Source organism: Phycodurus eques, chromosome 7 (assembly GCF_024500275.1).
Source record: "Phycodurus eques isolate BA_2022a chromosome 7, UOR_Pequ_1.1, whole genome shotgun sequence".
Taxonomy (NCBI): domain Eukaryota; kingdom Metazoa; phylum Chordata; class Actinopteri; order Syngnathiformes; family Syngnathidae; genus Phycodurus; species Phycodurus eques.
In genome coordinates this window covers 29867121-29881693 of record NC_084531.1, presented here as the reverse complement: position 1 = coordinate 29881693, position 14573 = coordinate 29867121, and the positions used below count along the sequence as shown (strand labels likewise).

Sequence of the window (14573 nt, the reverse complement as noted above, 5' to 3'; positions counted from 1 at the left end):
TGCAAGGAATTGAGGGATTTCATCATCTACGGTCCATCATATCATCAAAAGGTTCAGAGAATCTGGAGAAATCACTGAATGTAAGCGGCGAAGCCGAAAACCAACACTGAATGCTCGTGACCTTCGATCCCTCGGGCGGCACTGCATCAAAAAACGACATCAGCGTGTAAAGGATATCGCCGCATGGGCTCAGGAACACTTCAGAAAACCAATGTCAGTGAACACAGTTCGGCGCTACATCCGAAAGTGCAACTTGAAACTCTACTATGCAAAGCAAAAGCCATTTATCAACAACACCCAGAAACGCCGCCGGCTTCTCTGGGCCCGAGCTCATCTAAGATGGACCGATGCAAAGTGGAGAAGTGTTCTGTGGTCCGACGAGTCCACATTTCAAATTTTTGGGGGAAATTGTGGACGTCGTGTCGTCCGGGCCAAAGAGCAAAAGAACCATTCGGACCGTTATGGACGCAAAGTTCAAAAGCCAGCATCTGTGATGGTATGGGGCTGTGTTAATTCCAATGGCATGGGTAATCTACACATCTGTGAAGGCACCATTCATGCTGAAAGGTACATAGAGGTTTTGGAGAAACATACGCTGCCATCCAAGCAACGTCTTTTTCACGGACGCCCCTGCTTATTTCAGCAAGACAATGCCAAACCACATTCTGCACGTTACAACAGCGTGGCTTCGTCGTAAAAGAGTGCGGGTACTCGACTGGCCTGCCTGCAGTCCAGACCTGTCTCCCATTGAAAACGTGCGGCGCATTATGAAGTGTAAAATACGACAACGGAGACCCCGGACTGTTGAACAGCTGAAGCTGTACATCGAGCAAGAATGGGAAAGAATTCCACCTACAAAGCTTCAACAATTAGTGTCCTCAGTTCCCAAACGTTTATTGCATGTTAAGAAAAGGTGATGTAACACAGTGGTAAACATGAGCCTGTCCCAGCTTTTTTGGAACGTGTTGCAGCCATAAAATTCTAAGTTAATGCTTATTTGCTAAAAACAATAAAGTTGATCAGTTTGAACACTAAATATCTTGTCTTTGTACAGTATCCAATTAAATATAGGTTGAACATGATTTGCAAATCATTGTATTCTGTTTTTCTTTATGTTTAACACAACGTCCCAACTTCATTGGAATTGGGGTTGTACAACGGCGGGCCGCAAATGGCCTCTTTGCCGCAGTTTGGACACCCCCGGGTTAAGGTGAATTATTCTTTTCGTGTATTAACAGCAGTCACTTAGACAGGGCCACAGTAAATATGAGAGAGGTGGGCAAGGTGAGCAATGAAAGGCTTCAGTCAGGTTATTTCAAAACAGATGAGTCTCTCGGCGCGCGAACACAAGGAGCACTTTTCAATACGCATTCGGCTCGTTTACTCTACACGAGGTGTAACCGGACCCGAGAGGAGGGAAGAAAAACACGCGGCGTGTTTTTTTTTTTGTTTTTTTTTTTATTTTTATTTTTTTATACCTCGTAGGCCTCGCCGGTGAACTCGCTGCCGCAGAACTCGCACTTGACTTTGCGCTTGGGGCAGTCGTGCTGCAGGTGGTCGGGGAGGTCGCGGCGCGTCAGTTTCACCGAGCAGCGGTTGGGGCACGGGATCACGTTGAAGGCGCAGGTGGAGAAGTGCCCCTGCCGGAGGTAACAGAGGGTCGCCGGTTAGTCCCCGTAACTTTGCACAATAGAAATAAAGGCGACTAATGGAAGTGATCCATAGTCACAAAAAGATCCACGGCACACTTGGGTCGCAACATGTGAAACCTCCAATGGAAATGAATCTGAATGTATGGGGGACAAAAATGGGAAATAATCACAAATGTACAAAACTCAATTCATAGGGAACTTAAATATAGTGACACATCATATTATCCCCGACTAAAACAACCAGATTTCATACAAGTACAGTGTGTACTGTTGACTGAAAGAAATAATGAAGCAATGAAGGTACTGGAATGCCCTCACATGTGGGAAAGGGCTGCGTATGACCAAATCAAATACCAGAAAGTTTCCAATTTGGAATATTTCTCAAATGCAAATTTACCGGATAGTTTCTGGAAAGCTTCCACCCGTTTGGAATTCTATTCATATGATAGTTGCCATGGAAATCCTGGGAATTAATGGGAAGCAACCAGGAATTTACGAAATTGAAGGTTGACTCGTCACAGGAGTGAAAATGTCCGGTAAATTTCCATCAAGTTTCCAGACGGTTTCCGTAAATGTTTCCAGTAACTGTCCATTGGACGTTAGGCTGAGGAATTTTGTCAATATTCCAAATTGGAAACTTTCAATGCAAATTATTGAAATACATGGGAATAAACCAAGAATTTACAAAATGAAAAAGTTGCCTCTTAATACGGCTGGAAACTTGCTGGTAAATTTTAGTCAAGTTTAAATTAAAATAAAGTATACATTTCCATGAGAATTTTAGCTGTGACATTTGGGAAATATTCCAAATTGGAAATGTTCCACGGGAAACAACTGGAAATTGTGCATGAATATGAAAATCTTGTTTTGTCGTAAGCAGACATGCATGCAAATAGCGCTCCCGACTTACATGCGAGGGCATCACAGTAACTTAACTCATTCACTGCCATCGACGGCATTTGGAGTCTCGCAGTGAATTAATTGATCTATTGTTTTCACTTTACCCGAAGAGTTACGAGTGGGCTTCAGTAACGCAAGTATTGTCCCACAACGCGTAGCAAAAAAATAAATACATTAAAAAATCATCCAAGCGATGACTTGAAACTCGAAAAACTCTAAATTGGGGCACTCGCTTGTCAAGGCACCGCCACGCTTGCATGAAATCTGCTTGTTTTAGTCAGGATTATGCCAAAATATATTTTCCCAACTATAGTTAATTGCCTATTAAGCACCAATCTTGAATTGTGTAAATTCCTGAGTTATTTCATTTGTACCTACAATTTTCAGATTCATTCCCATGGAAAGTTTCTAACTTTGAAACTGCTGCGCCCCAATCAGTTATCCGTGATAACCGCCACCATGCACAAGAGAAATAAAGAGCGGGACTAGAGAAAATCCGGTCAGTGGAAAATCTCACCTGCAGCTGCTTCATCTGGCCAGTCCAGCGGCAACCCTCCTCACTGTGGATGCAGCGGATGGGCAGCGCTAAAATCTGCTGCTCCAGCTCCGGGTCCGGGTAGATCTGCAAAACAACAGCCCTTCGAGTTCATTCCTTGCAAGAGGTGGAGAGATTGTACAGAGAAGACAGATTGCAGTACACAAAGTCTTCCCACTCACGCTGATACTAAAAACTGAACTACCTGGTGATCACAAATATGTGATTGTTTAACCTTCGAACAGTTTGAAAGAGAATAGCCTTGGACAATGAGCCACGTGCTACTAAAGCAATTACAACTTGAATGTGGGAGGTTGTGGGGCCAAACAAATTTGTGAAAGTGTGGACTTCACAGACTGTTGGACAAGACACTCACACAAAGCTCCTCTCTTGTTCTTCCCTCAATTTCTTCTGATATTTTAAATATCGTGAGCACTTTGGATTGGACAAACGAGGACCAATGCGCAAACTCTGTCCAGTCTGAGAAGCACACAGTCACGTCCCAGCGTTTCGGCTCCGAGATTTACAGCTCGGCTCGCCTCAGTGGGAAAGCAGAAAAGCCACTTTCGGCCAAATGTCACATCACGTGAAACAAAGAGAAGCGAACGTTTTTCATGGTCCCACGAGCGCAGCCACTCTTTACCGATGACCCTCTCCATTTAACGCTCTAATTCCTAAACTTTTTCTCCACCGCTTTTTTTTTTTTTTTTTTTAATAATGAAAAAGTGAAATAAATGTCTAGAAAAACCGCATAACATTTGAACAAAATGCATAATTGGATGCTGTAAAGTCAGTCAGTTTTAAAGTGTTTAATATTTAGATAAATATACAAACAATTTAACACGCGTTGACAGTATGTCTTTAGAGTACTTATGTAAGATCTGAAATAATTCAAACAACTTCATAAAAAAATCGAAACCTAAAAAATAAACAAATCTAAAAAAAAACAAAACTAAAACATTCATGTAAACATAAATGTAAAACCAAAATCTGAGTAATTAAAAAAAAATCTAAATAAAAATATATGAACAAATAAAATGTAATAAAAATGTAAAGAAAACAAAAGTACTGTATGTCAAGTCTATGCTTTCGCGTCAACTTTGATTTACATAACATTTTAAAAAATTCAAAACATTTTCAAGAATAAAACATTCAATCTGTGTGCCATACTTCATTATTGAGAACGGAATCTTGTTCCTATGTTGGATTTTAAAAAAACAGAATAATTCAAACCTAATCAAGAACTAAAAACGTCCAATCCAGGTAGAGGTGTGAAGTGTTAATTCTACTTCGTGAATGAGAGAAAAATAGAAATCACAATTAAGTGTCACCTAACAAGTCCTGATGGAGCAAACTGCAGCAAAACCAGGTAACATTTGGCTTCCATCATCACTTTCTTTCTTTGCAGAGTTAACACTTGACCGCACCTCTCCACTGAGCCGAAAAGTAGACCACCAGGGGTCACTTGGCGCCGCAGTAAACGGCGCGCAACAAGGGTACTTAATAAAGCGGGCGCCCGGGTCGTCGTCAGCCCGGGTCGTAAAGCTCGACGAGGCGCGGCGGCGGATACTTGTCGGCGCGGCAAAAGTCTCGCACGCACGGTTCACACGCAGCGAGCCCTTATTTGCACGCTGGCGTCAAGTGGGAAAGACGCTGACTACAAGTAACGACGTCTGCCTCCCCCGAGGCAAAATCTGAGGGAGCTTGTTGTGCCTGCCTTGTCTTTTTGCGTGCAATGACAGCCTTTTTTGTTTGTTTCAATCACGCTACCTTTCCACACTACGACCAATGGAATAGAACATTCGAAAAAGTGCTACCTTGATTTCCGAGGCACCACTGTATCGCCATTGGAGGTGCATATAGAACAAGGGTATGCAAACATTTGTGAAAGAAAATGTGGAGTTATAGCAGCAAATATGACAGGACTCTTGGTAATGTAAATGTTCCGTGAGCCAGATCAAAGAACGGAGAATAGAATAAAGCATATGAAGTTTGTCCCACCTTGGCATAGTCCAAAGGCAGCTGGTCTTCTGGACACTTGAAGACTCCCTCACTGCAACAACAAGAAGCAAATAAGGTTATATTCAAATAGTTTTGAATTTTGGATCAATCAACATGAACAAAAAAGGTGCATGACTTCGTTTCGGTTTTTGGATTTCATTTTAAGGACGTAATCACGCGCAAACGCTGCGTTCAATAAAATGTGAACTTTGAGCCTCGTGCGTGGTTGCTCTTTCATCTCCTTCTGGCTTTCGGCTGACACACGCGTGCGGCGCCAGAGTTGCTCTGTGAATGCGCACGGACACACAAAGTGAGGCTTAGCAGAACAATGTGCTGCATTCAATCAGCCCGTTTTTTTTTGCGTTTTAGGGCCAGTCACCAAACTTCGGCGTCATGCTCCGCGCCAACACGTAATGAGGCAAAAAAACTACAATGTTTGGCAATTTGGCGTCATCCGTCTTTCTGGTAGACGTGCTCCTAATTTGGTGGCAATCAAACCGGAAAATCGAGGATGAGTTGATCTTGGGAGGACGCCAAGAAATGGCCAAAATGATTTGTCTTCTCCGACATGGTTTCTTGAGACTTTTTGGGAGGTCTACTTAGCATGGACGCGTCCACCAAATTTTACGCTGTTAAGTGAAACAGGCTTCAGGGGGCTGGACTTTTCAAAAAGAAAAGAAATTGACGAGCTGAAGGCAACTTCTTCCGGCTTCGTGGGTTGAATTTTCAACAAAATTCACGACTTGGAGACAAGTTGCTCCTTGAAGGACCACTGGAAATGTCCCTCAAATGTCTGCTTCCAGCCAAGAGGGAAGACAGACCTCCTGTGTCTTTTTGAGCCTGTCTTCTTGAGACTTTTTTGTGGCGGTACACATGACTACCAAATTTCATGTTGAAATGTTGAACACCACCACTCAAAAGAATTTGAACAATCGATTCGGATGCTGATCTCAATGGAAGCGGAACACGTCCTCCCGGGCCGAGGATATTGGGTACGCCCTAGAACGAGATCCAAAACGAGAGCTGCTGTTGTGTGGCTTTGCTGTGAAAAGCAGCCGAAAGCCTGCGTGCGGCTAAAGGACGTCCGAGCTAACGAAGCAGTCGGCGTTGGCCTCCTCTGATGCGGTTGGCTGCGGCGTCACCTGAGCGGCCGCATGCGACCGTGCGTACTTCGGCCCAGCTGCTGTGAAAGCAGGGTGTGTGCGAGCGTGAGGGGGAAGGGAGGTTAATGCGCGGCGACGCGGCCGTAATTCTCTTCCATTAAGGTCACTGTGTCAGCCGGGAGCCCGGCGACCAATTGACAAGCCGCGAAGGGCTGTAAAACAAGGTCAATCGATTAGCGGGATAGGAGAGTCCACTCAGCACTGTGAAGTTATTTACACTTGCAGCCACTGTCACTGCTGCGCGACTGTACCTTTAAGCGCTTCCCATGAAGCCTGTAGTTAGTGCTGACTCGTGATTGTGCTGAATCATCACTGATGGGAATTCTTTTTTTTTTTTTTTTTTTTTTTTTTTTTAAATGCATCCCCCAAAGCCTGTTTCATTTGAGAGCATGAAATTTGGTGGACATGTCTATCGTGAGTAGACCCAGAACAAAAAAAAAAAAAAAAAAAGTCTCAAGAAGTCGGATGGCGGAGGCCATTTTAGCCTCATTTTGGCCATTTCCAAGGCACGCTCCTTCAAAGAAACGTTTTGTCTTCTTGCTACAAAGTTTGATGAGTTTTGCGTTTCACGGCTCGGAAGGATTTGTCTTTGAAGGACTCCTGGAAATGGTGAAAACGAGGCTAAAATGGCCTCTTCCAACCACAGAGGCCAACTTCCTGTCTCTGAACTGAACAGTCGTAATAGCAAAGGGACAAAAGAGAATTTCATACAGATTCGAAGCGACGGGGAATCGTGATGCAAGTGTAGGCAGGACAGAGCCGGAGGGCCCCCCGTCCTGCTCGGACCCCCGCGTTTGTATGACGCAGACGGGCGAAAAGAGCCTCGTCACAGGCTGTCAGCGCGATTCGTGCGCCGCAAACGCACATTGGCGCCGCAGGCCGGATCATAGCGCTGCGCTCTCGTCGGGCCCCTCACTGGTCGCCTCTCCGTGACAGCACATTAGTGACGGAAGGTCCGACTGACGCACTTGCTTCCGACGTGATGGGAACGCGGGAAGGGAATAGATTGGGAAAGATAAATTGAAAGGACAGATGAGGCTTTTTAATAAAGCCTGAAATCAATGATTCAAACAATTGGATGGCCTCCATCTAGAGGTGGCTAGTACTGCACTACGCTTACTCTTTTACATTTACTCTGTACGTTTTTGGAGAATGACTCGTGAATTGTGACCCCTTGCACTATTGCAAAATGAAAAATCCAATGTGATTATTTGAAAATAATTGATTGAAACGGTAAGAGACTACGACGCAAGGCAGAAACGACGGCGTGCGATCCGCAAACAGGAAGTGAGACAACACGCCTGGCCTCTATGTTCACCTTACACATTATGAAAACTAACAGCGATGTCATACCTAAAAATGTCCACATTTCATCCTCCGAGAATTCCACTCTGAACTTGAGAAACATACAAGAGGTCGTCTCAATCTGAATTCTGCAAAATGGAACGCACCACCCGAAAAACACCAACGGTCCAACGACAATTAATCTGGTGACCCTCGTGTGCTGCTTCACACGTGTAAACAAAGAAATTGAAGACCATTTTTCGTTTGGCGCATGCCGAGAGAAAATATCTGCCTTTCCATTCTTGTACACACAAGGCAACCAGCTGCGTGTCCAACATAATATGCGTTGCTTATCGCTACATCCACACGCTCCAATTTCAAAGCCTCCTCCAGTTACAACCTAGATTAACGTTTACAAACACAAATCAAACCCAGAACTGCAGACCCACGACTGCGGGAATTCAATTCCTCTCGGGATTCCCCCCCCCCCCCCCCCCCCCCCCGACTCAGATTAAGTCGCTGTAATCCCTCCCTCGCCCAATCCAGCTGCCGTTCACGTTTGTGTGTCCACGTTCCGCATTGGGACGGAACACAAGTGCAGCCGCAAAGTGTTTTCCCACATTTTGCATTTAGTTTTGTAATGTTAATAAATAAGCAAAAACGTGTCCAACACATTTTCCCTCATTGTCATTATGGGGTGTTTTGCGCGCAAAGGTTTGTGGGGCAAAAATGAATTGAATCCATTTTGGAATTAGGAGGTAATAATGTCAACAAAAAAATTTTAATGTAGAAAAGGAAAGCACTGCGAGTTCTTTCCAGGTGAACTGTATTCGCAGTACTTCACTTTTTTTCCACATGTAGTCTTTTATTTTTATCAAAAATACCTATTATGGTGTGTCACGTGTAGACTTTTGCGGCTAAAATGTGGAAAAGGTGAAGCTATAATACCATACGACCTTATTTATTCATCTTTATTCAGCCAAGAAAAACCTCACTGAAACTCAAAATCTCTTTTGCAAGAGTGTCCTGATCGTTCCTGAGCGATGTTATCGTTGCGTCGCGTGTACCTAATGATGTGTCCAGCGAGGCAGGGCAGTAGCCACCAAAACAAGAGTCCAATGTCGCTTTCTGCGCTCGGGTGGCGTTTTCACCCGCGCAACCCGACACGCTTCCCTCACCCCGCGGCCTGTGCGGCCTCTCGTTCGTTTAAATCAGCCTACAGGTGGACGCTCTGTCACACTGAGCGCTCTCGTGATCCCAAAACATACAATTGTTGACTTGGAAACAGCAAGACTTGCCTTTTTGATTAACTCGCCTCAAGAAATGGTAAAGATTGTACAAAGAAGACATCCAGCATACAAAGAATTTCCGATAAGCATTGGAACTTCTGTCACACTTTGAAAGAACGCGGTCACGTTGTGATCACAAATATAGAATTGTTTCTCGGAAAACAACGAGCGTTGACTTTAAAGTTGATTCCTTACAAGAAAGATGGCAAATTGTACCGACGAGACGCACAGAATGCAGCAGACAAGGTCTTTTTGACATCACCGACATCCAATTGTTTTAATATCCTTGGCGAACAAGCCGCATTCTGCTGCCCCATGTGCGAAAGTGAAAGACATTACGATCTCAGCCAGGTAGCAGTCTGTCTAGATAGCTTTCTTTGTCAACCATCTCCTCCTACTACTACATCTTTGAAGATGAGTTTCCAGTGTGCACATTTTTTACACGGGAAATCTGGGTTTTCTGCTATTGTATCAAGTCTATTTTCATTTTGTTGCTTTGCCAGCAGAAGGAAAAAAAATGATGCAAGTGGAAGAAAGGAAGAAAGGCTGTACTACAACTGTGTGTGTGTGTGTGTGTGTGTGTGTGTGTGTGTGTGTGTGTGGATGTCTGGCCCGTTTCCCTGGCTTCCAACTCCACCCGGGAGCCAATGCGGACCAATATAGCAAACCTAACGAAAAAAAAACAAAAAAAAAAACAAGAGTATTACTACAAGCTGTGCAAAGCGTGAAAGAAATGAGCTTCGCTTCCACAAATGAATGAAACGTTTAAAACGGTTAGCAAAAGAAAAGTTTTGGTTATGTTTCCATGAAAAAGGGGTAAAGAGCCATCCGATAATTACATTTGTCCAGCTCAACCATCAACAGCACACGTTTTATGAGACACGTTGCAATTTCTGCTGAGTCATGTAGCTCACTTTTGTTTTTTTCCCCCTTCCTCGAGATGGCTACAGAGGTTTTAGTAACGGTTGCATGCATTCCCAGAAACAGTACTTCAGAGCACAATTACGACTGTGATGACACAAAAGGTTTCAACTACAAGGACAAAATCATACTCAAAAGGCAGATTTAAACTCATTTGAGCAGTTACATTTGATACGCAAGTCGGCCATCAAGAAAAAAAGGCGCCGTCAGGCCTACGCAAGGCTAATTTAGCTCCGGACGGGCTACCGGGGCCTGGCAAGCTACCGCATTAATTATACGTTTTTATTGTACGTTACCTTGAAGACGTATTATTTTTTAATGATACGAATTATTTTTAGTCACCGTTTAAAATTCAAGCGTGCAAGGTAGTCTAAGAGTCAAAGTCCTTCTCAGGAAATGAGTCGCTACTTCTCCGCTTGTGGAAACCAAGTGATGTTAGCCATGCTAATTAGCTGCTTGCGTAGAGATAATCCGCATTTTGACACATATTGCCATCGGTTATTTTAGTCTTTTTTTTTTTTTAATCCGGCGGCCAATAAGAGACCAATTCCAAACTGCGTAAACATCAGGGAACTATTTATCTATTTATTCCAATTTTCAGTTCGCTTCATAAGAGCTGTGATCAATGCGCTTTTGTCCCGTGAGAAAGTGTCACCATGACTGGAAGAAGGCGCCAAACTCCACACGGTAATGCTTCCCCCCAACTACTCTCGTTCGCAAAGAACAAGAGCTGAGCACGTGTGAAATTTGGCTGTTTCATCACAGATGGCGCGTCTAATTTTAGCCGGGGCCTCGGAGGGCAGCTCGGGGGGGATGTGGGCGGTGGGGGGGGCGATGATGTGTGCTGTGCCGCTGCCACGCTAATCCGGCGGAATGCTGGCGTCCGGGTGCCAACGCCATGGCCTGGCCTATTAAAGAGAGCCGCCTGCCAACATTCGCGGACGGACGGCGTTGAAGGAAAACGACACCCTCTTTGGCCTTCAAATGAATCAGCAGGTTTGATCGTTATTTCATGTTAATGCCAAATTGAATATTGGTGTTAATTTATTCATGCTTGCCATACTATAAATATATAAAGTCCATGAAAGTTCAAATGAATTACAATTCAATAAAACAATCAAATCATACTTTTGTGAAAAAGATTTTTTTCAAGGCCCTACTAAAACTATATATATTGTTAAAAGTCCACCAAAAATATCAGATGAATTTTTGTGAAAACAATCGCCGAGGGGTAGTTGCTCGTGTGAGATCGGCCGACGCGAGCATCAGCTGTAGTGTCCGTATTTGTGCTGGTTTCGCATAAACATGAGCTATTTTGTTTTGTTATTTTTTTGAAATACCCATATACAGTACATACCGTACTGTTTATGATTGCATGCTGGTATGTGAGGTGTGCACATCCCGGGCAATTTTGAGGTCCTGTGCTTCGGTCTCCATGGCAACTTGGATGGGGAGGAGTGATGTTTTTTTAGGGAGCAGCTGGCAGACAGTACGCAAACATACAAAGCCACAAACGCACGTGCACGATTGCACCCCGACGCACACACACACACACGCAAGTGAGTCTTGTGTGTCTTATCGGTGGGCTTCAAGTCCAAATCCATCAGTGCCCCCCAAGCGGAACGCCGCCCCCCCGCAGCACGCGTCCACTGGCCAGCCTGGCTAGCGGATGCCATTTCTTTGTTCCGTCCAAATCGCCTCCCTTTGTTTCCGAGCACCTCGGCTGCATTGTTTTCCTCCGGTGTGAATTCCTCAACCTGCCTCTGTTGCCGGGAGCAACCGTGGGATACGTGATGTGATTTGTCTTTTTTTTTCTTTTTCCGCGAAAACAGAAAGTGCGTTTGGGGATGAAATGTGGCGAGTGCAGTGACAGTGGCTTTGATGTTCCTGTATTATATTAAGGGCTGGGACTTAACACATTCATTCTTTATGAATTGAATCACAGAAGAAACAAGGCTCGACTCTTAATAATAATAATAATAATAATAATAATACCCCCTTTGTACTAAAACTTTATTCATGCAGGGTTGTCAGATTTATGAGATGATACATCACAATCATATCAGCAGCGCCTTTAGTTGGCCCAAAGCTGAGTTGTTGTTTTGGTTTTGTTTTTTAAGATGATACCACTTCATTTATTGCTAATTATTTTGCAAACACTCAAGCTTTGGCTACACGACCTCAGTTTGACAATCTAGAACAGTGGTCTCCAAAGTCCGGCCCAGGGGCCATTTGTGGCCTGCTGAACATTTTTTTATTGTCACGTTTCAATTTTTAAAAAATAAATAAATAAATAAATAAACATTTAAAAAACAATCAAACCTGGCCTGCATCAAGAGCTTACAAGAAAAAGGTCATGTTTCAAAATTGCATACTATTTTCTTCAATAATAAAAACAATGGATGAAAAGTTGAATGTTATACGACATCGCACTTTTTATTTTAAAAACAATTTTGTAGAAAAAAAGGTTTGATGAAAATTTGTCGCATGCTTTATTTAAAATTCTAACTAATAAAATAACTTCAATATCAATTTTTCTCAATTGAAATGTTTCAAGATGAATACAAGATGTTTTTAAATGTAAAAAATATTTCACAAAAAAAGTTATGAAAATGTGTTATGTCATTTTTACATTTAATATTTAATGTTTTAATAAAATATTCAATTTGAATGTTACAAGACACAAACACATTTCATTAAAACACAAGATGAAGTGGCTGGCCTCCTCTCTTCCATTTTTTTCCTGTTTGTGGCCATAAGTGGGGAAAAAGGATTTTTAGAATGCTCAACAATCAGCAGTGAACACAATAAAACGAAACATAAATTGCGCCGCGTCAACGTGACTGCTTGTCTCCCAACATATCAAAGCGTCCACAAAACAAGCGCTCCTTCATCCTGCGGGCCCGCCGCGCACCTGCCGTCCTTCCCGGGACCCCATCGATAATCAATAGCCTTCCCTGTTCAGGACGGGGCGGCAAGCCGGAAAGACGCGTCAGTGCAAAGGACCCGTTGAGCGGCCACCTCCGGGTAAATAAAGAAGCCCCGTGAGACGGAACAAAATGGAGGAGCCTTTGGCAGCGAGACAAAAAAAGAAAAGAAAAGGGCCGGAAAGGAAGTGAGCAACGACCAAAAGCAAAGTCTGATGGGGCTCTCTTGGATAAATGATGACGATTCATGAGCTGAAGGGCTTAACTGCTCTGACCACACCTGTTGGGCCCCACAGAGGAGCCTTTCACCCTTTCACTGGGGACAGGTGCCGAGTCACCCCAACTCCCCCCCCAGCCTCCGGAGCTTTCCGCCTGCCTCCCAGAAGATCCCCTTGGACACGCACAAGTTCAGCTTCCACAATTGTGCCAATAAAACATTTAGTTTCCCCACAAGGGAAAGGGGAAATCCTATTTTCACACTGTAAAGACAACAATATTCTTTTTTTTTTTTTTTTTTTTTTTTAGTGGAGTTGATACAAAAAAAAAAGCCCGTTTGTTTTCAGGACAAATAAATCATATCGTTAGCCTAATAGCATAGTTGCCGAAATCAGATTTGAACATTTTCAGGAAAACAAGAAAAAAACAACAAATTCAATAAACAATAATCTAATTGCTTCCAGTGAACAATTGGGGATTACCATGATTTGATAATTGAGAATCTACGCAAACAAAACAAAAAAATTGTTTTAGCCAGCACATTAGTATATATATATATATATAGATATATATATATATATATAGTGACAGTAAGGTAAAAATGACTTTGGTAATTATGCTATTAAGCTAACAATATACCAAAAGAGGGAAAAAAAATAAATAAATAAAAACTTGATTTTTCATTTATTGATGGGGAAAAAAAACAAAATCGGAAATGGCATTTTTGTATAAAAAAAAAAAAGGGACTTTATTTCAAGGCCTTATCATACAGCCCTACTTAATATATATTTTTAAGAAGTTCAAAAGTTGGATGGAAATTGATAAGAATTTAGCGATTCCAATTCCATTATCGATACTGCTTATCGATCCGATTCCTTATCGATTCTCTTATCGGTCCTCATTGGGTGAGAGAATGAACTAATGATACATGATATCAATGATGTCATTATCATAATATGACATGATAATACAAAATGTTTCTGTGACACAATTAAGCCCAGGTACCTTTGTGCATGAAATATAACCAAACAAACGCCATGTTGGAAAAGCTCAGAACCAAAATGCACTCCTTGCATGCGATGTCATCACTCATTCGGACTCAATAACCAGAATCGTCCGCTGGAATTGGATCCCATTTCGATTCCCATCCCTTGTCGCTCGTGAGCACAAGCATGCACTGTTTCAATTATTTCCAATGGGGAAACCTCAAAATTGGTTGAGACTTGGACAAGTAAGTCCCAAGAATTGTTTTGTTAACTACTGCTCATCAATATGAATCGAGTCAGCATCTGTTTTCGAGCATCACTTCCAGAAAAGCCGAAAAGAAAACGGAACAAAACAAGCGCACCCCGGCTGCCTAATTTCCGTGGGACTTCAAGCACTTGTGCGCCGCCGCGAGCACGTCTGCTTTCCTCAGCGTGATCAATGACCTGTGCACAGCACAAACACAAGACATGGGGTGGGGGGGGGGGCTTCAATTAGTACGACAGGCTGTGTCGCACCCATGCGGCCTGATCCGCTCTCTGACCCCAACTCAAGCTACGCAGTCGCATTGCAAACTTGCCGAGAAACACTTTTATCACCAACTCCATTATTTCACACATACCAGGCACGTGTACACACTAGCCAAGCGCCTCCGATGGGTGGGGGGGCAACTGGAAGAGGTCCGTGTGTGTGCGCGCGTG

At 43.3% G+C, this 14573-nt stretch overlaps 1 protein-coding gene across 1 annotated transcript in view; it reads right to left on the bottom strand.

Annotated features, from left to right (window-relative positions):
- The window catches only part of traf4a (tnf receptor-associated factor 4a), a 33345-nt gene that overhangs the window by 6293 nt on the left and 12479 nt on the right, over positions 1 to 14573 (bottom strand). Inside the window, exons 2-4 of the mRNA XM_061681264.1 lie at positions 5089 to 5140; positions 3070 to 3174; positions 1479 to 1640 (exon numbers count right to left, since the gene is read on the bottom strand). Of these exons, the coding sequence (XP_061537248.1) occupies positions 1479 to 1640; positions 3070 to 3174; positions 5089 to 5140 (319 nt within the window). The remainder of the gene's footprint in view (positions 1 to 1478; positions 1641 to 3069; positions 3175 to 5088; positions 5141 to 14573) is intronic.